General features: G+C 34.2%; 2 protein-coding genes across 2 annotated transcripts; both read right to left on the minus strand.

Annotated features, from left to right (window-relative positions):
• Positions 1-1824: 1824 nt before the first annotated feature.
• Positions 1825-16834, minus strand: LOC134252866 (GPI transamidase component PIG-S-like). The gene is made up of 18 exons (XM_062735410.1): positions 16764-16834; positions 16307-16446; positions 15364-15460; positions 13560-13664; positions 12578-12715; positions 12336-12396; positions 10771-10900; positions 8945-9062; positions 8226-8287; positions 7862-7976; positions 6431-6520; positions 4821-4996; positions 4125-4178; positions 3636-3764; positions 3276-3289; positions 2641-2656; positions 2069-2196; positions 1825-1964 (listed from the first exon to the last, which is right to left on the minus strand). The coding sequence occupies exons 1-18, from the start codon at positions 16792-16794 to the stop codon at positions 1850-1852; spliced, it is 1719 nt and encodes a 572-aa protein (XP_062591394.1). The 5' UTR covers positions 16795-16834; the 3' UTR covers positions 1825-1849.
• A 2585-nt stretch (positions 16835-19419) lies between these two features.
• LOC134252867 (uncharacterized) lies at positions 19420-22842 on the minus strand. The gene has a single exon (XM_062735411.1). The coding sequence runs from the start codon at positions 22840-22842 to the stop codon at positions 19420-19422; it is 3423 nt and encodes a 1140-aa protein (XP_062591395.1).
• Between the last annotated feature and the right edge of the window lie 780 nt (positions 22843-23622).

Here is a 23622-nt window from a genome sequence, read left to right on the forward strand (position 1 = left end):
TATACATGTTGATAATAAACAAAATTTTAGCATTTATAATTTACATTTATTTTCATTTCAAAAAAGCTTTGTTTCTAACAACTGTGCATGTACATTGTGAATAACTTAATTCATCTGAAATGAGGAATTAACTGAACAGAGCATATTACATATCAGTAAAAAAAATGTCATATTATGCTACTTTTCAAAACATTTGCACCATAATCTATTCACACACCAAAAAACACATTCATAAAAAACTTTTTAAACCAATTAGATACTACAGTATGTTGCTCTAATTTGTATAAATATTTTTATAAAAAAGGATAAATAACATCATGGTGCTGCAAACCAACATGAACATATAAATTTTTTAAAAAATACTAGAAAACTGACAAAGTCTGAGAAGGGCCCCCTAACAGGAGTGGGTTAGTGGTGGGGTTGTCCCTAAACACCCCACCTGGGAATCCTCGGCTGTCTCCACTACGCTCCATTCAAACCTAAGATGTGATTGGTGGAGGAATACACATCAGGTCGATACATTTCTCTGCCAGAAACAGCCTTGTCACTCATTTCATATTTTGCTCTGTATTAAGTTCATGGAAAATTTTTTTAAACTTGTCTAATTCTTCTTTGTATATTGCTTTTAATTACAATCATATATCAGTAGTATTTTAAAGCAAGAACATGTTGGGCATGCCACAAAGTAACTCAGATTTCAAAAGTATAACATTTGAATGAAATTCAAATAAGATCACATGACTGAATCAGCAAGATGGTAGAACACCTTTGACGTCCAAGGTTAATGTGCAAGGTACGAGCCACCTGAGGAGCTCTGAATGCTAACACCCCAGTAATTTCCCTGCCATTAATAAAGTAATCCCCCAGTTATTCTAGTTTTTCCTAAAACCCTTGTTGGAGGGTCGGGAGGAAATCCAGACCCCCCCCAACAAACACATGCATGCTACTTTTGATCTCCCCTGCAATTACAATTCTTTGAAGACATCCCTGGTAAGGGCTTGTGAAGGGAATGTGATAACTGTGCTTAGTACAGCAATGCTTAGAACAAAATATTGCATATCACAGGAATACAGAACACTCCAAAGGGTACCGGTTTCTTCTTCTAACAGTAAAGTATTCCTCCTAAAATTTGTAATGTGACATTGAAAACTTTTAGGTGTATAATTACAAAGAAGTGTCAATCAATTAACATTCAGACTTACATATACAGACAAAAATATACAAGTATATTGCTTTGACACCTTAATCCACAAGAAAGTCGTTGTCTGCTTAATACATGTATAGTAAAAGCTTCTGTACAAAATATGAAAATATTACACCGAGCACTATTTGAGTTATTGCATCACATGAAAAGAGTTGATAAAATCATTCAAACATTTACACATACAGACAGACAAGGCAATATGGTCCCAGATGTCTTTTACAGTAGAATAACAATATTTCAGAACATTTGAGAACTGAGTTACTGAGTAACAACAAAATATTAATGGACATATGGACAGACAAATGGAGAATGTGACAGTTATATTTGTGGTCATCAATCAATACAATAATATAGCCTGACCATATGTACCTCCCTAGGAAATGATTTTTCAGGGCATCTACATGTACAATGTACGTTCAATATATGTATCAATGTTTTTGCATTATATGTCTTATTATAAATAATATCGTTAATATCTGTCATACATAATCACACAAAATTTTTTTTTACAATTAAGCCTAAATCATTTTTTACTTGAATTAAAATAAATAGGTATAAAAACATTGTTTAATAGAATAAATATGATGAACAACACATGCAAGTTCGAAAATAAAAGATGCAAAGACAATTCACAGAGCAAAGGTATCAGTCTGTCTTTAACTTCTGTTTCCTTTTTGATTTGATCCATTTGTATGCTTTAAATAGGGATCCAAGAATTGGTAGACCAATCGGCAGGAAGAGAGGTATGTATATGGCAAACCTGTTAATAGAATTTCAGTTTATCATGATTGATTGCAAAGAAAAATGTCTTTCACAGTCTAACACATGGAAAAGAGCTGTAATTTCTCTGTATGAATGACTTACTTTTGATCTTCTGGGAAGTATAATAACTCTAACAGGGACGGATCAAAGAATGCTTTCTCTGAAAGCAAAATAATATGTTTGGTATAAATGTCTATATACAGTAAAATATACTTAAAGTTAACTTGTTTCTAATGAATTCACACTTAGAATGAAGTATTTTTTATTCCCAGTGGTTTTAAAATATATTGTTAACATTTACAGTTTACAATTAACAAAGCAAAATTCTGTATGACATAAAATGGTTTTTCAATAAACAGAAAAGTTAAAGAAGTCAATAGATTGTATATAAAAATATCTCTGAACTCTCTTTCTGCGGCACTACATGTAATTCATATATCAAAATAAAGTAGAACTCGGTGCTTTCATTTTCTATAATAAAATTTTGAACTTTTTAAGAAAGCATTAAAAATCCACATATTGCAAAACAGGTATTAAAAAATTTTTAATGTTTTGAAATTTGCAGAAAAAATGTGTATTTGACAACCTTCAAGTAACCAAAGAATTAAAATATAAAAAGTCTATCTTTGATGTAGCCCCCACGATCAAAAAATTGATGTTTTTTGATCTTGTGCCTCTTTAATGCCATTCACTGCTTTCCATTATATATTAGACACAGTGTGTTTGGAATCAGAGGTTGTGCTGTTTTATTGTATGAAATATACAAAAAATGCTTCATTTTTAGATCATATATTTCAAAGGAATTTACTGCAAATTATGAGGAATATGACGCATTTTATGACGTCTTATTGACACATTGACTAGGATTATATAGGAAAATGAAATTTTTAACACTTTAAAGCAAATTTACAAATAGAAATGTTTTCCAAACCAATACTCCAAGTGATAAATACTGCAATATATTGCAACTTAAACTGAGCGGTTCAAAATGCCAAAAATTTTCAGAATTTCTGTTTTTATAGGGCCAAATAAGGCCATATGAAAACATTATAAAAATAATGGCTCAAATTTCTCTTTAAACAAAGCAATGTTTATTACTTTTTCCCTAATAATATTTTTCTACCCCTTTCTTTAAGAATGTAGCCCAAAAACACACTGATGAGGCCAGAGCCTTGTTAAAAATCAGTTAAAAAACTATATCAAATTGGCTCTATGCCTGTAATTTCTAATTTTGTTTAATTTTAATAATTAAGTGAAAAAAGTTCTTTAAAACAGTAAATACACTCATTTTTAATGATGCACACATTCAACTGCATTCTCCACCTACAGAATGCAACACATGTAGACAGTGTGTTACAAAATCAGTTAAAAAATCAGTTATATCAAATTGTAATTACATTTCTAGAAACACATAATCAAGTTTAATTTTAATAATTAAGTGAAAAAACACATAATCAAGGTTCTTGAGAAACACTTAATGAAGCACTTCTTTTTGACCAGAGAAATTGCAATAACCAAGTCAAAGGGAGGGAGGAGGAAGGAGTATTTTACTACATGAAAAGAAAAAAATGAATCTTAATATGACAGAAAGCAATATTTGTTTTGCATCCCTTAACTGTATGTTTTGCAACATCTAGATGCCTAGAAATAAAAATAAGGACAAACTAACCTGCTGTCCGATATCATCCTGTATAACTATATTACTGATGCCCTCTAACAAAGCTGTCAGGGACTGAAGAGTGGATATCGAGGTAGCCAGATTCTCTGTACATTTCTTTCTTAACCAGTTGTCCAGTTCCTAAAACGTAAGTTAAAATTAATTTTTTCTACATTTCAAAATGAAAATTCCGCTCTCAAATAATGACAAATACACATTCATTAGCTACAAATATGTCCATTGAAGGCCCTGCTGAGGGTTCATTGGTAAATCAAAAATGAAAATTTGACCACGTATCAGTGTATGATGTTTGATGATAATATCTTGAAAAGTTTCTTTAAAAATAAGCTAAAAACAAAGTAGCAGTCTGAAGGATAGACATGACAAACAGTATATACTCTAGCCATATTCAAGTTGGGGCAAAAAAAAAATCAGTTCACACCATCATGAGATTTCAAAAAAAATTAATAAAACATTCATAAAAGCAAATCTTGTACTTACCCATTCTCTTATGACAAGATTTTCTACTTCTCTGACCTTTACATCCTTTACTTCCTACAAAAATTCCCCAGTAGATGTCATTCAATTTAAACACATAAACATCATACATGTAACTGATATAGTAGTACAGAACTATAATATTTCAAAATTACTTTAGCCAACAGGAATAATGAGTAAAAATCTATGCAACATATGACAGTTAAAATATTATTTATTTGTGCTTTGAATAAATACATTTATTCTAAATTCACATGAATTGGCACACTCAAAATTTAGCACTGCCTTTCTCATCAAATGATTCATATAATCATTAATTAGCCAACCTTCTACATGTGTATGCATGAATGTTTTTATCATACATGTATACCTAAGATATACAGTAAAACTTGGTTATAACAAAGTCACCAGGACCTGTGAAATTACTTTGCTATATCCAAAATTTGTTATATCTGTATAAGGAATTCGTTAAATCAATATAGCTGGGGATCCAAGATAACTTCACTACATCCATGAATTCGCAATATCTGTGTATGTACTAAGCGAGTTTTACTGTATATTTTGAAATGGCAGAAAATTTTATGCAGCATAAAAGGTGCTATTAAAAATATGATTACCGCTAAATTTAGTATGTTAACAGCAAGGTATGCACATTTATTTTGTCAACAAACATGGTAAATATATGTATACAAAAAATACCTGAACACTAAAATCCATGAGAAGCCGTAGTTGTGTCAGGAAAACTTCCATCACCGTCTTCATGTCCACTTCAGCATGAACAGGGAGGGAGGAATTAGGAGGGGGAGAAGGGAGGTTCAGAATCACTATCCCTCCCCACTGGGGGCTCAGAAACGAGTTGGTCTTCACAGGTTTACCTGAATTAGCCAAGTAATAAACCAGTACATCAATTCACATAATCTTTCATGCTTGAAGCATTTACAAATTGTTTCAATGACTGAATTTTAAAAACAATACACTTCAGTAAAAAAAATAAATGAACTAAATTTTAACAAGAGGCCCAGGGGCCACAGCGCTCACCTGAGCACATCGGGCTTGAATTTACTCCCCCCCCCCCTTCCAGGCGTTCATCATTTGAACAAACTAGAATCTACACTACCTGAGGATGATTCATACAAATACCTGGGCGGGTATCACTAATCATAGCTCTGAAGTACTTGAAAAGAAGATTTTAAAAGGTTTCCCTATATATCCCTATGTAAAACTTGGGTCGGCCAATTTGGCCCCTTCCTTGCCCCGGGGATCAGGATTTGAACAAACTTGAATCTACACTACCTGAGGATGATTCCACATGAGTTTCATCTTTCCTGGCCCAGTGGTTCTGGAGTAGAAGATTTTTAAAGATTTTTCCTATATATTCCTATGTAAAACTTGGGTCGGCCATTTTGGCCCCATCCTTGCCCCGGGGGTCATGATTTGAACAAACTTGAATCTACACTACCTGAGGATGATTCCACCTGAGTTTCATCTTTCCTGGCCCAGTGGTTCTGGAGTAGAAGATTTTTAAAGATTTTTCTTATATATTCCTATGAAAACCTTGGGTCGGCCATTTTGGCCCACCCTTGCCCCAGGGGTCATGATTTGAACAAACTTGAATCAACATTACCTGAAGATGATTCCACATGAGTTTCATCTTTCCTGTCCTAGTGGTTCTTGAGAAGAAGATTTTTAAAGATTTTTCTTATATATTCCTATGTAAAACTTGGGTCGGCCATTTTGGCCCCATCCTTGCCCCGGGGGTCATGATTTGAACAAACTTGAATCTACACTACCTGAAGATGCTTCCAAATGAGTTTCATCTTTCCTGGCCCAGCGGTTCATGGTAAATATAGATTTTTTAAAAATGCCATTAATTTTTAACAAATTCATGATTATCTCCCCTTGGAAAAGGGCGTCAGCATGAACAGGGAGGGAGGAATTAGGAGGGGGAGAGGGGAGGCCCTTCATTTGAACAAATTTGAATTCCCTTCACCTAAGGATACTTTGTGCCAAGTTTGGTTGAAATTGGCCCAGTGGTTCTTGAGAAGAAGTCGAAAATGTGAAAAGTTTACAACGACAACGACTACGACGACGACGACAACGACAACAACGATAGACAACGGACAAATTTTGATCAGAAAAGCTCACTTGAGTCTACGGCTCAGGTGAGCTAAAAACAACACATGTATGTAATACAGGGGAAAAATTGTCCAGAGATTTTAAATTGGAGAATAAAATGCTTTTGGAAAGATAATATGAATATTTTGAATTCAAAGTTCATTATAAATGTACACTTGCTACACAAAACATACCATTTTTGTCAACAATGTGAAGGGGGCTTTGGTCTCTACTTGGAATGTAAACAATGAAATTCAACATGGGATTATTGGAGGCATGGGATCCTGAAAAAAGACGTCATTAAATCAGGTCTTACAAAGTGCTGAATAAATATTTTTAAATGCAAAAAAACTTCAAATTTTGAAGAAGAAATACAGAAAACAAATGTACCAAGAAAATGACTTTTCAACTGGCACTTATCAGTAAATATCAATATTCTTAGTAGTTAATAAAAGTATCAGATGTTTTGGTTATTTTTACTGATTTCATAACTTTGCATTTAAAAAAATATTGATGTTTGTGCCTCTATCATAATGTACATGTACAAATTTATAATTATGTAGCTATGTGCACTTTCAATAAAAAAAAATGTTAAAAGTTGATTTTTTATGGAAAAAAGATAATTGAGGTTTTATCTATAAAATGAATGTAGCATTTAATACAGTTAATTCTCGATAAACCGCCACCTTTTGTAATTTAGAAATCATGGCGGTATAACGAATTTGGCGGTGAATTGAATTTCCCATCTTTTAGAAAATAAGAAGTAGAGTTATCGTTCTTAGAAATACCATTTAGCGTTTCTATTCTTATTATTACATGTACATGTATATAAAAACATATTTCTGAATGAAAATACTTCAAGTAATTTTTTTAATGTACAATTTTGCTAAAACAAAATGTGCAGTTATGAAATAAAGACAAATATTTGTATATGCATGTAAACCTGCATGTTCGATACTGAAAAAAAAAACATACTGGGTCGATCGTCGTGATATATTTCCGATAATAAGTAAAATAAATCCTTGAAAATGTTCATTGTTTATGATATCATTGTTGAATATCCCAGATTTATAGCGTATAATTATTTTTTCCAGCAAACTTTGCACTGTTTAAAGCAGAGATCATCAAAATAATATCGTTATACTTTAACAACGAATAAAAGCCATGATTTTTTAAATGATTATATTAAACAGAAAAAAAATTATTATAACAGTTCATGTTAAAATTATATTTATTTATTTGTTGTTTAATTACTTAAATGTACCTTTTCTGCGTTTGCATGCTTTACAACTTTATTAAAATACCCGCGCTGACCACATGCACCTGTTATATAACAATTGACACTGAAAAATGATTGTTTGTTGTGAAAACAGTGTGGCGGATATATGCGAATTTGGCGTTATAAAGATATTTTTATATAGCAGGAAAAACGTTCTTGGGAAATCATGGCGGTATTGCGAAAATGGCGATGAATCGAATGGCGATAATTCGAGAATTGACTGTAATTAACCAAGAAAAAAATGACTGTTCTCTGTCCATCTCAATTTTCCCTTGGATAACTCTTATTAGAATCATCCCATATCACATTAACATGATGTCCTTTACACAGATATCTTTTTTCTGACCTAACTTGGCCTCCAGTGGATTAATTGTGTGGGGTAAATCTTTCTCCTCATAGTAGTAACCAGAGTCTTCACTGCCCTTCTTGGGTTTCCTTCTTAATCCAGTGAAAAATATCATCTGCAGAATATTAATATGACAGATTTTACTTTTATTGTGAAGATTGAAATTCTACAGTTAGCCTACATTTTCAAAATGGATAATGTTATAAATAAAACTGTATTTTTTGAAAAAAATATTGGAAGGAAAAAAATTAAATACACCATCAATTTAAATGTATATACACATCATCAATTTTTAAAAATGTATATACTGTTACTTTAACCACTTTATTAAAATAGCCTACATGATTATATACATGTAACTTACTTGTGATTTGGTGTCCAGGCTAATATATTCAGACAGTTGATTGGCTAAAGGATTCAAGTAAGCTGTAACATTAGAAATGTCGAACTTCATTTTAAAATTTTGTGCAAGGCAAAATATGATTTAGCTGCACATTTGTCATACAACTTCTAAAACAAACAACTGAATGACTAATATCAGTGGCAGATCAAGGAATCTTGAACGGGTGGGGTGGGGGTGGGGGTGGGGGGTTCTGGGTCAGGGTAGGGGCCCACAATCACACCAAAAAATAAATTGTTTTATCCCATGTTTACCCCTTTATCGCATGGATAAATCTCACAGAATGTTTTTTTCAAATCCCACAGTTAAGTGCAGTTATGAAGTCACAATGGTTTTTGCAGATTCAAGTAATTTACATGAAAGTATAATATAGTAAAATAAAGTGGAGTCCAATATAAAAACATTGTGAAACATTGTTTGTTAAGTATAAAACATATGATCAAAAAGAATCTCCCATGATTTGTAGCTGGATATGATTTTTATCCAACTCGCCAAGGCTCTGGGATAAAAAAACACACAACTTGTTGGATAAAAATCATATTCAACTACAAATCATGGAAGATCCTATATTCATTAAATATGTGTATTTGGGCATAAAAGGGGTACTCCCTCCCCCCCCCCCAAATCTGCCGGTGTATCTAGATATGATTTGTAATTCAAACAATAACCATGCAGTTCCTTACCTGCTATAGCCTCCTTGATTGACCAATCAACATTCAGGATATCAGGTTGTGGGTTCACCAAAGTGAATAAAAGGTCGTATCCTTGATGATAGTGAAGAGATCTCATGCTTTCTTTATCCTGTCAAAAAATTTTACATATACATTTTAGCTGTATATAATTATATTGTATATACAGTTTTCAATTTTTAACTACTGAGTACCGAAGCTTTGGATTTTCTCTTTATTATAAACTTCAGTGCTACAAAATATAGTTGGAATAGTTTCAGGATCCATGAACAAACATCAATTTATGTTGAATAGAAACACACAAAAACTGTAAGTTCTTGTCTTCTCCATCTACTGGCTTAAGGAAGTTCATATATGCTTTGATCAGAACTTGAAACCACTTAAACAATATGCTTTGCTCAAGGAAGAGCTATTGCAATATTTATTCAATTTTTCAATTCATATATCAATCAATTTTGATCACATTCTAAGTATATATGAGCAGGTCATTATCCACTAATAGATTATCCATTACACAGATTAGTTATATAGTTTTAAATTTTTTTTGAGCAATTTATGATTAAATAATTAGAGTGCAAAGTATATTTCGTAATATTTTAAACATCCTACTCTCCTCATACACATCTACTTTGAGGCATAACAAGGAAAAAAAAATTACCGGTAGGTGAGAGAGCCAATTTATAGTCACATTTTCTGCTAAAAAATTTCAGAAAACGGCAAGCAATGAAAGTGCAATGACCTGCATAAAGCATGGCGATGTGTTGGATATGTTCTGTGAAGACTGTGAGTTGGAAATATGTCTAATTTGTGGTCAGCAAGATCATGCCGCCCATAATTGGAACAGAGCAGTTAAAGTTTTGAACAGTGTAAAGTCTAAAATCAGAGACCACTGCGATATTTTATTTCAGATCCAAATTCCCCAAATGAAGGCTCAAGTTCATGAAATCAATACCATGAAAGCTGAAAACGAGAGGTTTATCGACACCCAAACAAGTAATATTCTTATGCAAACCACTGTGCTGGAAGAATGTTTGAGCAACATCTCATGTCAACAAATTAAATTCTGCAGAGAGGTTAAGGACAAGATTGATGCAAAACTGAACTTAAAAGAAAAAGAAATATGTAATTACATTTCACATGTGGAGTCCATTGTTGAGAAAATGGAAAAGAGCAAGATAACAGATATTTCAAAATTGCTGCATATGAAAAAAGAAGTGTCGCAAATGCCTGAACCTTTGAAATTCTCGGATAAAGATGTGACTTTACAGAATATTGAGTTTAAGGAAGTAACCCCTGGGGAAAATATCTTACGATCCATGCTTGGTGAACTAACTCTGACTTACAGAAACATCAAACTTACTCAAATGTTTTCATCAAAGAAGGGAGAAAAAAACATCAAGTATATTTCTCCTGTGACTGAATCTATAGCATGGTACCGGGAATTCAAATCTGTGGACAACATTCTACTTAATATCAGGAAAGGAAAATCTGAAACTGGCTACAGTTTTGGAAATTCTACTCCACTTCCGGAAAACCTAATTTCCTTAAAAAATGGAGAACTTGTATACACAAGCCATGTAGGGCAATGTGTGATGAAAATGTCTGCTATAAATATTGAGGCAGAGTCACTTCTGCACATCGTAAAATTGGCAGACACTTCCCCATTGTATCCAATAAATATTTGTCAGTCAGCTTCAGGCTGTTTCCTCTTCACAGCCATGGATAAAAAAGCAATCTGTAAAAACCTCTACACTGAATATCCACCACAACAAAGTGTTGTCATTGTGCTGTCTTATACAGGAAAAACCAAGAAAGTCTACCAGTTTGAGGAAGATGACAAAACTCCTTTGTTTTTCTTCCCTTATGCAATAGCAGAAAACAAAAATGGGGACATCTGTGTTGTTAATCGCACAGCCATTAACAGAGGACACATTTGTGTTCTGTCCTCCTCTGGGAAACTAAAATTTAGATACAAAGGAACAAGTCCAGATCTAGTGCCTTTTGCACCCTATGGAATCTGCTGTGATGCTCAAAGCAACATTTTAACAAGTGATTGTGAGAGCAATTCTATACATCTGCTCAGCGAAAAGGGAGAATTCTTGACATATCTCATCAAAGACAAAGAAGACTTAAGATCAATGGCCATGTACCTAAACACTCTATGGATTGGAGGAAAAGATGGATTTATCTACACCTACAGATATGAAATTAGTGATAACTGAACAATCAAGACATTAACTTTTATTTTTTCCTTAGGGAAGTGTATAGCTAAAAATTTCATATCGCTATACAAAATTTGGTTGCCCATAATTTTTATCAGAAAAAACCAATTATTTTTACATGCATTTTTTAAATATAAAATGACAAATTAATCATTATTTTTTCTTCGGAAAAAAATGTTGATAAAAACAAAATATCACTCTTTTAAAAATTTTTATGTGAATATAAACACACATGTTTGCAGGAATATTATTTCCTTTAATTTTTTTTGAAATTTAATTTTTCCTGTAAAAAGCTGAGGTGAATTTAAAGAGAGTTGTTATGTTTTAAATGAATAATATCGTGCACTCGTGAATAATATGCACCATATAATACCTTAATTGGGTAGAGAAAGTATACGTATCTCTATTTCAAATAATTGCGATATACGTAATAAAATCGCACATCCCGTATTTTTTAAACTACACAGTAACACAAACACAAGCATCAGAAATTCATAAAGGTAAGACCAGAAACGCTACAGGGATTCGAATGCAATAACAATGTTTTTTTTTGGCGGAAATCAAGTGTTTAATTTATTGTGTTGTTTAGAAACTTATGTGAGATTAAAAAAATGTTTCTATCAGAAATATCCACTTGGAAATCAGACAAGTACATTGATAGTTTCACTTGCCTAAACTCTGCTATAATATACATTGTACTTAAATAAGTACCGTTAATGTCAATCCCTGTTGAAACTCTTAATCAAGACATGTACTTTGTTATTCCCACTACACAGACATAAAACATCAGTAATTCATCCAAGACTTCCAATTACATTCTTCTTTTTACATATATTTGATATATAGGATCTTTAAAGCTCTCATAATGGATATGAAAATCCTTGAAATTTATAGGGATTATCATAACATGTAACTTCTAGAGGTTGTCTAAGCTCTGCTGTAATATACATTGTACTTACAAGTACTTATAAATAGTAAGCCCAGGAGAGGGAACTACTCTTGCATGTTTTTTAATTTAGTATGCAACATACACTGTAACTATGTGGTGTTATAAATTAGAAAATTAAGTTGTTTGATATATTTGATATACATTTTTTTTAGTGCTTTACATTGTTTACAACAAAATGGTTTACAGGAGGTGTGTAAAGATTGTGTTAACAAACTTTTCCCTTATCAGAACATCATGAAGAACTCCTGTAATCTTGGTAGAAACTGTCTTCAAATCTGAAAATAGTTTTAAAGAAATAAAACTTCGCAAAGAATTAATTTTTTGATTTTCTGTGCAATTTTTTTTCTAATTTTTAGATTGTTTCCAACAAAATGGTTTAAAGGAAATGTGTAGAAGTACATGTATATGTAAACATCCTCCTTAAGCATTGTTTGAATTCTTGGTCTTATATCTTACCTACATTCCTTACAGGTAAAAATACTGCCCTGTAGTTTCCCACAGTAGGTACTTTAACCACAGCATTGTTAGATGGCAGTAGGACAATCATGTATTTATTGATGGTTGACTCCTCTCCATGGAAATATTCATCCAGTTCTAACAACATAAAATTACATGAGAGATAATTTTATACAAATAAATTATTTATTTCAAATAAATGAAAACTTGTCTTTTTATCTGTATATAATTTCATTTTGAAATGTATCATTTGATCTAATTAAAAAAAATGTCTATATCAAAATATGCTGTAAACAAACTTTTATTCCTGTGCGAGAAATGTTTGCGAGTTTTGCAACCTACTTTCATTTGCAAATATTTCTCGCTGTGAACCATTTATTTGGTTTTATATTGGTAGAAAATGCTTCCTCAGTTGCTAAAATAAATTGTCACATTTGATTTCAAACTGACAAATTGCGAATAATAGTTGGTTTACAGTTTTCTGTGTTGCTTAGGTCACAATGACTTACGTCAGGAAGGTATCAATCCACTTGATGTTACATTTAAAATTGGCTCAATTTGAAGGCATTTTTGAAAAGATTATTTGAATTAATTTCAATACTTCATAATGGAAAAATTAAATTAGCCAGTATAAAGATGAATAAAAAAGCTACACTGTACCCAAGGAATACAGCTATAACCTGTTGGAGCAGTTTATGCTTTTTTTATATAAACTGCATAAAGCGTAAACTGTCCCCAACCAAGTTTTACAGTATAACATTGGGAGCTATAATTAAGTCATTCGTTAAAGTTAAAGAAATCTGCATAATGGATTGTATAACTCTGCTAAGGCAATGAACTATGGCTAAAGCAAAATCTAAGTTCTAAAGCTACAAAAGTAAAATATGTTTAAAGTATTTCTTAAAGAATAAATTTTTTTTTAATTAAAATAATGAATTCTGCATAACAAACATTGTACATGCAATCATCAGGATAGATTTACCTGTCAGAGTTTTAATGGAGTTTGCATCACTTATCTGGTTCTCTCCCCCTTGTCTGACTGTCACTCTGTATTTAGGAAAAATTGCTCCCTGTTTCCTGTCTCCGTCTAAAGAAGTATATAGTCTTAAACATGTTAGAAGTGATATGAAAATAATGTTCTCTATAAAATTACTGTTATCAAATTTGCAAAAGAAAACTTGCTGAATCACTTAATTTTTCTGCAGAACTGCAGATATTAAACATAGGTAATCAGAGATTAAAAATAAAAATGCAAATGTTGTATATTAAATAAAGCAAAGTCACACAATTAACCAACAAAAAATATACATTCCAAAAATGAAAATATCTAAGCAATTTTATTCATACTTTGAAGTAGACCAACATAAAAAATTTAAAGTAGTTCTTCTTCATGAAAATGTAATTCAGCATCTAAAGCAAATTTGAGTTTTCATCTCTTGATGCAACATTTGTGCAAGTTTGGTTTAAACAATGTTATAAAATGTTTTTTGGTAATAGACCTGCAACCATAACTTTAACCTGGTCTATTATCTGAAAAATATATTACAATTCAGCATGAAGAAGTCCATTAGTAAACATGTATCGTCCATGCAAATTTGCACATTATAAGTCTCATAGTTAATTGGAAATGAAACATACATCAAAAACTAACATTTTCACTCATCCACAAAATATATTCAGCATCCGAAGCAAGCCTGGTAGTATGCATCCTAAGATGTATCATCCATGCAAGATTGGTCATTAAAGAACTCATAGTTACTTGGAAATGAAACCTGCACCAAAAAACACAAAAAATGTAGGTCAGATTCAGCATCCGAAGCAAGCCCAGTAGTGTGCATATTGATTTATCATCCATGCAAGTTTTCAACATAGCTTAAATACTTGCAAATGAAACCTGAATAAACACTTTAACCTGTTCACTTGAAAATGTAGGTCAGACTGCATGAAGCAAGCCCAGTATCCATCCTTAGATGTATCATCCATGCAAGTTTGGTCAACATAGGGCTTATAGTTACTTGCAAATGAAACCTGCTCCAAACACTTTAACCTGTTCACTCAACCGGAAAATGTAGGTCAGATTCAGCATCCGAAGCAAGCCTGGTAGTATCCATCCTTAGATGCATGATCCATGCAAGTTTGGTCAACATAGGACTTACAGATACTTGGAAATTCGAAATACTTTAACCTGTTTCAACTGGAAAATGTAGGTCAGATTCAGCATCCGAAGCAAGCCCGTTTTGCATCCTTTTATCATCCATGCAAGTTTGGTTAACATAGGGCTTATAGTTACTTGGAAATGAAACCTACACCAAAAACTGCACCAAAAATGTTAACCTGCTTCAAAAACATTAACCTGGTCATTCCTTTGCTAAAATTGCAGCATCTGAAACTTTGACTGGTACAATGAAACACACTAGAACCATCTTCCATGCATGTCTAATCAATATAGGACATAGAAGTACTTAAAAAGAAAACTGCTCCAAAAAACTTAACCTTAACCCGGGACGCCGACGCCGAATTCGACACCGATGCCGACGCCACATATCACAACTTCGTTGAGGTGAGCTAAAAAATGGCTCAACTACATTGTATTTAGAAGTTAGAAATGTTACAAAGTTGACAGAAAATGGCAGAAAGATGAAGGAACAGATAGCAATTGCCACATTTCAGATGGACTCTGGTGGCATACCTAGGATTTAAACCTACAATGAACTGATAATATACATGCATTCATTTATCATTACTTTGTATGTGAGTTACATAAATATTACATGTACATATTATACCTAGGTTTGCCTTCAAAAGCTTGGACAAGTCTGTCAGATCCTTATCAGTCCAAGACGTTTCCAGATTTAAAACATCAATGTCAACTGTGAACTGAAACTGAAAAAATATTAATTATGTAAAATAGAGCAAAAAATATATAATATTTTAATACTTATCTTGCAAAATTTAGGTAAAAAAATAAAGCTGGTGTACAGTGCTTCTATGCTTTAATAAGTTTTGAAATATTTTTAAGTAAGAAATTGAATCACAGTATCACCTCATGAAAGTTTTTCATATACACTCAAAATTTGGGCATGGTCAGTCACTCTGCCAGGTTTATGCCTTCTTTATCATTAAAAGTAACATTTTTTTGACAGACTCAGTAAAAAGCTAGTTATTAAAGTTAAGATGAGCAATATCTTCATAATTTTTTTTTCAACTAGTGGATTTTACACTTATAGCAAGCAAAACCAGCAGAGTGAAGCATTGCTCACACAGTGAGCTCTATCAAATATGCCTGAGTGAAGAGAAAATTTGGACATGCACATTGATCCAAAATTTTTTTTTCTGCATCAGTAACTTCTTGATAACACTACATTCTTGCAATAATAACGACAAAAGTTCACACAAAAATTACTTTGAATTAATGAATATATTGCAGATGAAAAGTAAATAAAATAAAAAAGTTTGGCGTTTCAGAAATCAGCACTGTTCAGGCTTTGGTTAGGTAATACATGTGTACCTATGAGGCTATGACATCACATGAAATCCAAGTCTACATGCAGCAAATGTAGAGTGTGGTTTGAATAGATGATTCTTAACACAGTTAATAAATAGTACCCTGAAAAGTATCTGCGCTCACCCTTACGCCGTGCGGTTGCATGTCAACATATTTGTTCTCAGAAAAACAATGGAGTCTAATTTTTTGCTGGACGCATCAAGGCACTTGGTGAGACATCTTACCTTAGTATTTGATAATTCTGCTATCTCTGAATATGGCAGACTCACTCGATACACCTCAGTTGTCTTCCACCATAAGGGTATTCCAATAACAATGCAGATTACCCCAAAGCTTATCGCAGCAATATGCTGGATGGACTTGTCTACAATTTTAATCATTATTTGGAAAGTTTTACCACTGTTTACGGTTTAGAATTATTGTGGATAAATCAAACTTATTAAAATGTTACTTGTTGTCTTGCATTCAAGCTCGTTCACGTTCATCGATCAACAGATCAATAATGCATGTATTCCGACATCGCTTCAAATTGATCACTCAAGTTCCATTAATTACTTTTATTGTGCATTTCTATTCTATGAATCTCAGTTTAACCATCCATTTAAATGATCTATATTTTTTTTTTATTTTATCTGGGATATATCTCGTTTATTATGAATGAAAAAATGGTTAAAAGTGTACCCTTGTCCTCAGACGCATCTTCTCCCGGCATGATGATACAGGAAGTAAACAAATGTAGCACATTTTATTCCTCCTTACTCTAAAGAGTTCTACTTCTAGTCAAGGGTTTGCAAGAAGGTTTGTAGAAACTAGTTACTTCACTATGGATAGCCAAAACTACTTTCGAAAATTTAAGCGTAAAAATTTATTTTGGAGACTAAAAGCAAAAGAAATTAGAATTATATGAACTAGGCTTTTTTTTTGGTATTTCAAATTTTACAAAATTTTATTTAATTTTGATACGACCCCTATAGTGTCTTTATCAATTATAACATATTTTTAGATTGATAAGAAATGGCTTCAAACACAGTGTCAAGATTTCGAGAACTTGGCAAGAAAATAGTTGCAGTCGGAAGAAATTATAGGTGAGGTTTACTGGTTTAATTATTACCAATTTACTGTCATTTATCAAGTGAACCTGACACTGGGGTCATTATATAGAGTGTTCGAAACCCTGAGCCCGATGAAATAAAATACAGTACAATATCCATGCAGTGTTCAAGGATGTCTCCTCCTCATTCAGGTACCACAAGTCCACGAGATGAAGCTTGAAATTGTATGAAAGACTTCAAGGGTCAAATAATGAAAGACATGAAAAACTTGAAAAGTTGTGATAATTAAATCGATCATGATATTGATATTAAAAGTTTTTATTACAACTAAAGAAAGTCATTACGACAGTTCAAGAAAAATTATAATCAATATAAAAAGTTGCTATTATGACTATAATCAATTATGTCATATAATAACATCATAATAATGAAAATATTGACGAAATAAAAGGTCATTATTTAGACTTAAGGAAATCATAATATCAAGATAGACACAAAATATCCAGGTAAAAAATGTAATAAAGAGATAAAAAGTTGGTTATTAAATTTAAGAAAGTTGAAATTACATTACAAAATGTCATTAATAACCAAAAGCCTAGTAGGGTTAAATAAGAAAACAATATGGTTTAATTAAAAAATGTAAAAGTCAATAACAAGATAAAAAGTCATGATTATCAAGATAAAAAATCTTTAATACATGTACAACTAAAATGAGTTGTAATATCAATAACAACAAAAAAAAAAAAAAAAAAAAAAAAAAAGTCTCATTATGAGACTTTTATCTTGTAATAACTGACTTTTTATCTCGTAATAGACTTTTTAATTCTGGTGAATATATAACTGCATGAGTATAAATTTCATCTGGTTATTACAAAATTCTTATCTGTTGTAATGACATTGTGAACTTTCCAAAGTCACAATTTCATGACTTAAATTAATTTTTTTATCTTGCAATTACAACTTTCTAAAGTCGTAACTAATAATGTCTTTTTATCCGATTATTAATGACTTTTTTTCTTGTTATTACAGTGTATTTTACAACTCTTCTTTCATTCTCTAAGTTGACCTTTGTAGGCATTCATAAAAATTCAGGGTTCTTTGAAATTTTTGAAATTGTCACATCATTGAACATCACCACAACATTTGATGTCAAACCACAATGTGTTGACTCAGGACTATTGAGGTTAATTGTGAAGATGACAATTAATTGAAGAAAATGAAAGAATTAAGGGAAGTTCAACATCTTTAAAAAAAAACATTACTATGACATGCACTTTTCTCCAAACTCTGGATATACCCATATTTTTTTTTTAAATCCTAAAATATATTTGTTGTTGATCTATTTACATTTAGAGAATGTATAAAATGTGATTTTATTTGGATTTCCTGATATTTTGTTTTCAGTTTTGATAATTTTCCCTATTTAAAAGATTTATATATGATATGATTTTTTTTAAAAATAAAGTTTGAACTTTAAAGAAATACTATGGGTAAATACAAATTACTTTATGAAGAGACATTTTTGTGAGCATTTTCAAATAATTTACTCGATCACTCCTGGTTTTCAGAACCTGACGATCAGACTAATTAACTTTTGTAAAGATTTGAATTTTCTCTTATCATGTTTTCAAAAATAAATGTGATATTAACATGTACATGTACCATGCATTTATATATCTATTAGTGAAAACAAAAACCCTGGGGTATTTTCATTAAATAAAGTAATATATTGGAATGAAAGTATTTCACAAAATCACATATTTAGAGAAGTTAATAATTTTCAATACAGGGAACACGCTGCAGAACTAGGAAATGTTGTACCAACAAAACCAATCCTGTTTCTAAAACCAACATCTTCTTATATCACAGAAGGTCAAAATATAAAGGTAACTCAAATCTTATTTATGTTTATAATTGTCTAACATGTGTTGGTAGCATAGCCACTGAATTAATTACATATTTTTCACTTAACTGTACATATTGAGATCATGCAGTATTTTGATCAATAAAAGTGCTTCTTATTATCTTTACTTACTTTGATAAAATAACAGATTTCATTACTTGTATACATCTTGATGGAAAGATGCGTGGTTCCATCCTCAGGTGGATCCTCCTTCACCAGCTGTTTCGGCGCTGTCCACTACAGCCTCCAGAGGTGCGCCGACTGGGGTGATCAAGTCCCAGCCTGGAACCACTTGGCTCTACATCACTGCTGTACTAATTCAGTGTCTGTCTTACTGTTGTTTATTCACATCACTGCTGTTCTACCTTTACTGTCTATCTCACTAATGTTTATTGTCTTTCCACTTATCTGCTCTTCTTCTCCACAACCACATGGACGCTGATTCCGTCTCCCTGCACAGATTCCCTATCAGCCTCCTTCTCTCTGCTCCCGTTATGCCAATGGCTCTCAGTGCTCTCCACATAGACTGTCCCACGAATCCTCTACAACCCACTTCCACTGCAAAAAACCAGACCTTCCATCCGTTCTGCTGACAATCTTTCAGTAGGTCTTGGTACTTAAGATTTTTCCTTTCATATGCATCCTCCATCCTTTCTTCCCATGGCACTGTTAACTCCAAAATAATTGTCTGTCTTGTAGCCATTGACCAAAGGACTACATCCGGCCTCTTGTTTGTGGCTATTATTTCCGGTGGAAATACTAATCTTTCCTTAAGGTCTACCCGCATCTGCCAATCTGTTGCGGTCCCCAAGAGACCACTTCCTTCAACTCTAACTTTATGTCCCTTTTCACCTTCTTTCACAAAGTTGACGAATCTCAGGCTCTCTGCGTTCTTCTTTGGCCTTTTAATACCTTTCTCCAAGGTGTCAGCTATACTGGCTAGGACTCTATCATGTCTCCAAGTGTATCTCCCATCTTTCAAAGCCTCTGAGCATGCTGATAATATGTGCTCCAAGTTTGCTGGTCTACCACAGAGGACACACTTTGGATCTTCTGTCATTCCCCATGTTACCAGATTAGTTGGGCTGGGAAGAACATCATAAACTGATTTCAGCTTAAACTGAAGTCTGAATGGTTCCATCTTCCAAATATCATTCCAACCCAACTTCACTTGACGTGCATTCTCCCAGTTCACCCAGCTACCTTGTTTCTTCATTCCAACTGCTTTGACCATTCTCGAATCTTCCTCCATTGCACGCACCTCCCTCTGCACCAAACTACGCTTCTCTTCTACCGAAGCTGTACCCCATCTTGCTGTTGGTGTGACATCAAGTCCCTGCCTTCCTATTGCCAGTCTTCCAACAATGTCACTGTGTCTCAAGCGGGATTCTGCTTCTTGTACAGTTTCTTTTACTGACCATTTTCTCCCCGTCCTGATATCTACTTTTGCTGTCCGAACCTTCTCGTCTTTGCTATTCTGTAACATTAAGTGCTGACGCACCTTTGTCACCTTGAATTCCTCAGTAATTGACTTTAGAGGTAACTGTAGCTTAGTCCCAGAGCTGTATAATCCAATGCTGCTGAAACTTCTTGGTACCCCCAGCCATCTCCTCAGGTATCTGCTCGCTGTTGTTTCCATCCCTTCTACTGTGCTCATTGGTACCTCATACACCAATAGCGGCCACAGCAAGCGAGGTAGTATCCCATGTTGGTATATCCAGGCTTTATATTTACCGGGTAGTCCACTTTTATCCACAGTTTTCATCCATTCATCCAGCTGTCTGCATGTTTCTTTCACATTTTGTCTGTCTGTTAATGTGTCATTAAAGAATTTCCCTAAACACTTTACTGGCTTCTCTGAGACTGTTGGTATTGCCTCTCCTTCAATCATGAATCTAACTTCTTTTACTTTTCCATTCTTTATCACTAAGCTACGGGACTTGCTTGGTTTTACTTTCATTCTTGCCCAAGTGATAGCTTGTTCTAGTTCATGTATTGTCCACTTGGCTTCAATAACTGTTTTGGTTGTTATTGTCATATCATCCATGAATGCTCTCCCAGGTGGTTGGCGTACTCCTGACTTCATCCATGGCCCTCTGCTCTTCTTCTCCACTGACTTGACTATCACGTTCATTGCTGCTGAAAATAGGATTACGGATATGGTGCATCCTGTGACTATTCCAACTTCTAAGCGTTGCCATGCTGTTGTGTAATCCTGTACTGTGAATCTTAGTTGAAGATGGTCAAAATAGTCTTTTAAAACTACCCTCGTCTTCTCTGGTACATGGTATCTTTCAAGTGTCAGCTCGACTAGTTTATGGGGAACTGTCCCATATGCATTGGCTAGATCTAGCCAGATGACTGCCAACTCCCCTTTTGACTCCTTTGTTTCCCGGATAATCTGTGTCAGTACACTTGTATGCTCAATACATCCTGATACTCCGGGTACTCCTCCCTTCTGCACAGCGATATCAATATACTGATTCTCAAGCATGTACCTAGACATTCTCCTTGCTAAAATTGCGAGGTATATCTTCCCTTCTACGTTCAGGAGCGATATAGTCCTAAATTGTTTCAATGCCTCTGATTTCTCTTCTTTGGGAATAAAACAGCCTTCTGCTCTGTACCAGCTATCTGCCAATCTGCCCCTCCTCCAAATCACTCTTATCAGTTTCCAGAGGCGCTTTGTCAACCGTTGACAATTCTTATAAACTTTATAAGGAACACCATTTGGTCCTGGTGCTGATGCTGCTCTAGCTTTCTTGATAACATCTGCTACTTCTTTTAGTTTTGGTGGTGATTCATCAAAGGGTTGATTTGGTTCTTCTGGTTGTATCAACTTCTCCCACTCCCCCAACTCTTCCTCCCTATGTGGATCACTGTGCATCTCCCTCAAATATTCCTCAACGTCTTCCTTCGAAGATTTCAATGATCCGGACCCTTTATTTCCTAGTAATCTTGATGTAAACTGAAATGGGTCTGCTGTGAATCTTGCTCTTGCTCTGTCTCGCTGTTTCCTTCTACGCCTACTTCTCTCTGCTCTTCTTGCTATCTTGAGATGTTCCCTGATGTTATTTCGTAACTGTGATAGGGCCGGTTTCTCCTCATCGGTAGCCTTCCTATACTGCTTACGAAGCTGCCGCAAGTCTTTCCTCATCTTTGCTATTTCCCTCTCTCTCCTGTTCTTCCTTCCTTCTTTTTGTGACTTTTTCCTTTGTTCTGCACCAAACCTGTCTAGACCTACGCTGTATATAATTGATGTCATAGCTTCTATTTTCCTGTCAATACTGCCTGCAAGGGTTGTGTTCAGAATTGCATCCACATCTTTGTCAAACTGTTCCCAGTTGCTTTTGTTGTTACTGTTGGGCCATTTTACTTTCTTCTTTCTTATATTACTGTCAGCACCCCTGTTGTCTCCCATCTCTTCTTGCTGTTGATTGATGCTCTGTGATTGGTTATTGACCTCGCTGTCCTGACTTTCACTGTATGAAGCCTCGTCGTTACCTAACACGTGGAGGCTGCGGTCGCTGTGGTTTTCGTCCTGAACCACTTCCTCCTCCGTCTCACCAGGTTGCCCTGTGCGTTGTGTTAGCTGCTGATCTGGCTTACATCCCATCCTCCCCATGTGGATTTTCAGCCCCTTTTCATTCTTGCATACTTTCCCACAGCTGCATACATTTCCACTGTTCGTATTCGTTGTCGTTTTTCGTTGCCTGGTTGTATCCTGATTTTCCGTCCCAACAGGTCGCTCATCCTCCCCCGCTCTCGCGCGACCTCGGGGGTATCTAAGTATGTATCTGTCCATAGCGTGATGAAATGGGTCCTTCCTCACGGAAGATGTGCTTTGGCCTGCCAAGCCTCCACACCCCTGATCCCAGTCTCTCCTGGTTGTCTCCTGTCTCTCCAGGTTGTCACTGAACTTTTCTCAGTTGTCATCCAGACTTTCCTGGCTGTCACTGGTTTCCCAGATAATATTACTTGTATACATCTTGATGGAAAGATGCGTGGTTCCATCCTCAGGTGGATCCTCCTTCATCAGCTGTTTCGGCGCTGTCCACTACAGCCTCCAGAGGTGCGCCGACTGGGGTGATCAAGTCCCAGCCTGGAACCACTTGGCTCTACATCACTGCTGTACTAATTCAGTGTCTGTCTTACTGTTGTTTATTCACATCACTGCTGTTCTACCTTTACTGTCTATCTCACTAATGTTTATTGTCTTTCCACTTATCTGCTCTTCTTCTCCACAACCACATGGACGCTGATTCCGTCTCCCTGCACAGATTCCCTATCAGCCTCCTTCTCTCTGCTCCCGTTATGCCAATGGCTCTCAGTGCTCTCCACATAGACTGTCCCACGAATCCTCTACAACCCACTTCCACTGCAAAAAACCAGACCTTCCATCCGTTCTGCTGACAATCTTTCAGTAGGTCTTGGTACTTAAGATTTTTCCTTTCATATGCATCCTCCATTTTTTTTATCCATTGTTTATAACCTCCTCTAAATTGAGCTGAGGATGGTTTATCAGTCTGTTTGTATGTATACCTGAAAAAGTCATTAAGTGGTTTATGTGTGATCAATAGATTCC

This window comes from Saccostrea cucullata, unplaced genomic scaffold (assembly GCF_032062105.1).
Source record: "Saccostrea cucullata isolate Sc308-1 unplaced genomic scaffold, CSIRO_AGI_Scuc_v1 ctg142, whole genome shotgun sequence".
Classification (NCBI taxonomy): Eukaryota; Metazoa; Mollusca; class Bivalvia; order Ostreida; family Ostreidae; genus Saccostrea; species Saccostrea cuccullata.

What these genes read in the sequence shown, in the direction of transcription:
- LOC134252866 (XM_062735410.1), bottom strand. Translation starts at nt 16,794, where the DNA reads ATGCCGGGAGAAGATGCGTCTGAGGACAAGG. An exon ending in TTGTCATCTTCCTCAAACTG is followed by an intron (nt 9,063 to 10,770) that starts GTAGACTTTCTT and finishes ATTTTTTGACAG; the next exon opens with GATAAAGAAAGCATGAGATC. An exon ending in TACTTCCCAGAAGATCAAAA is followed by an intron (nt 1,965 to 2,068) that starts GTAAGTCATTCA and finishes TTCTATTAACAG; the next exon opens with GTTTGCCATATACATACCTC.
- LOC134252867 (XM_062735411.1), bottom strand. Translation starts at nt 22,842, where the DNA reads ATGGACAGATACATACTTAGATACCCCCGAGGTCGCGCGAGAGCGGGG.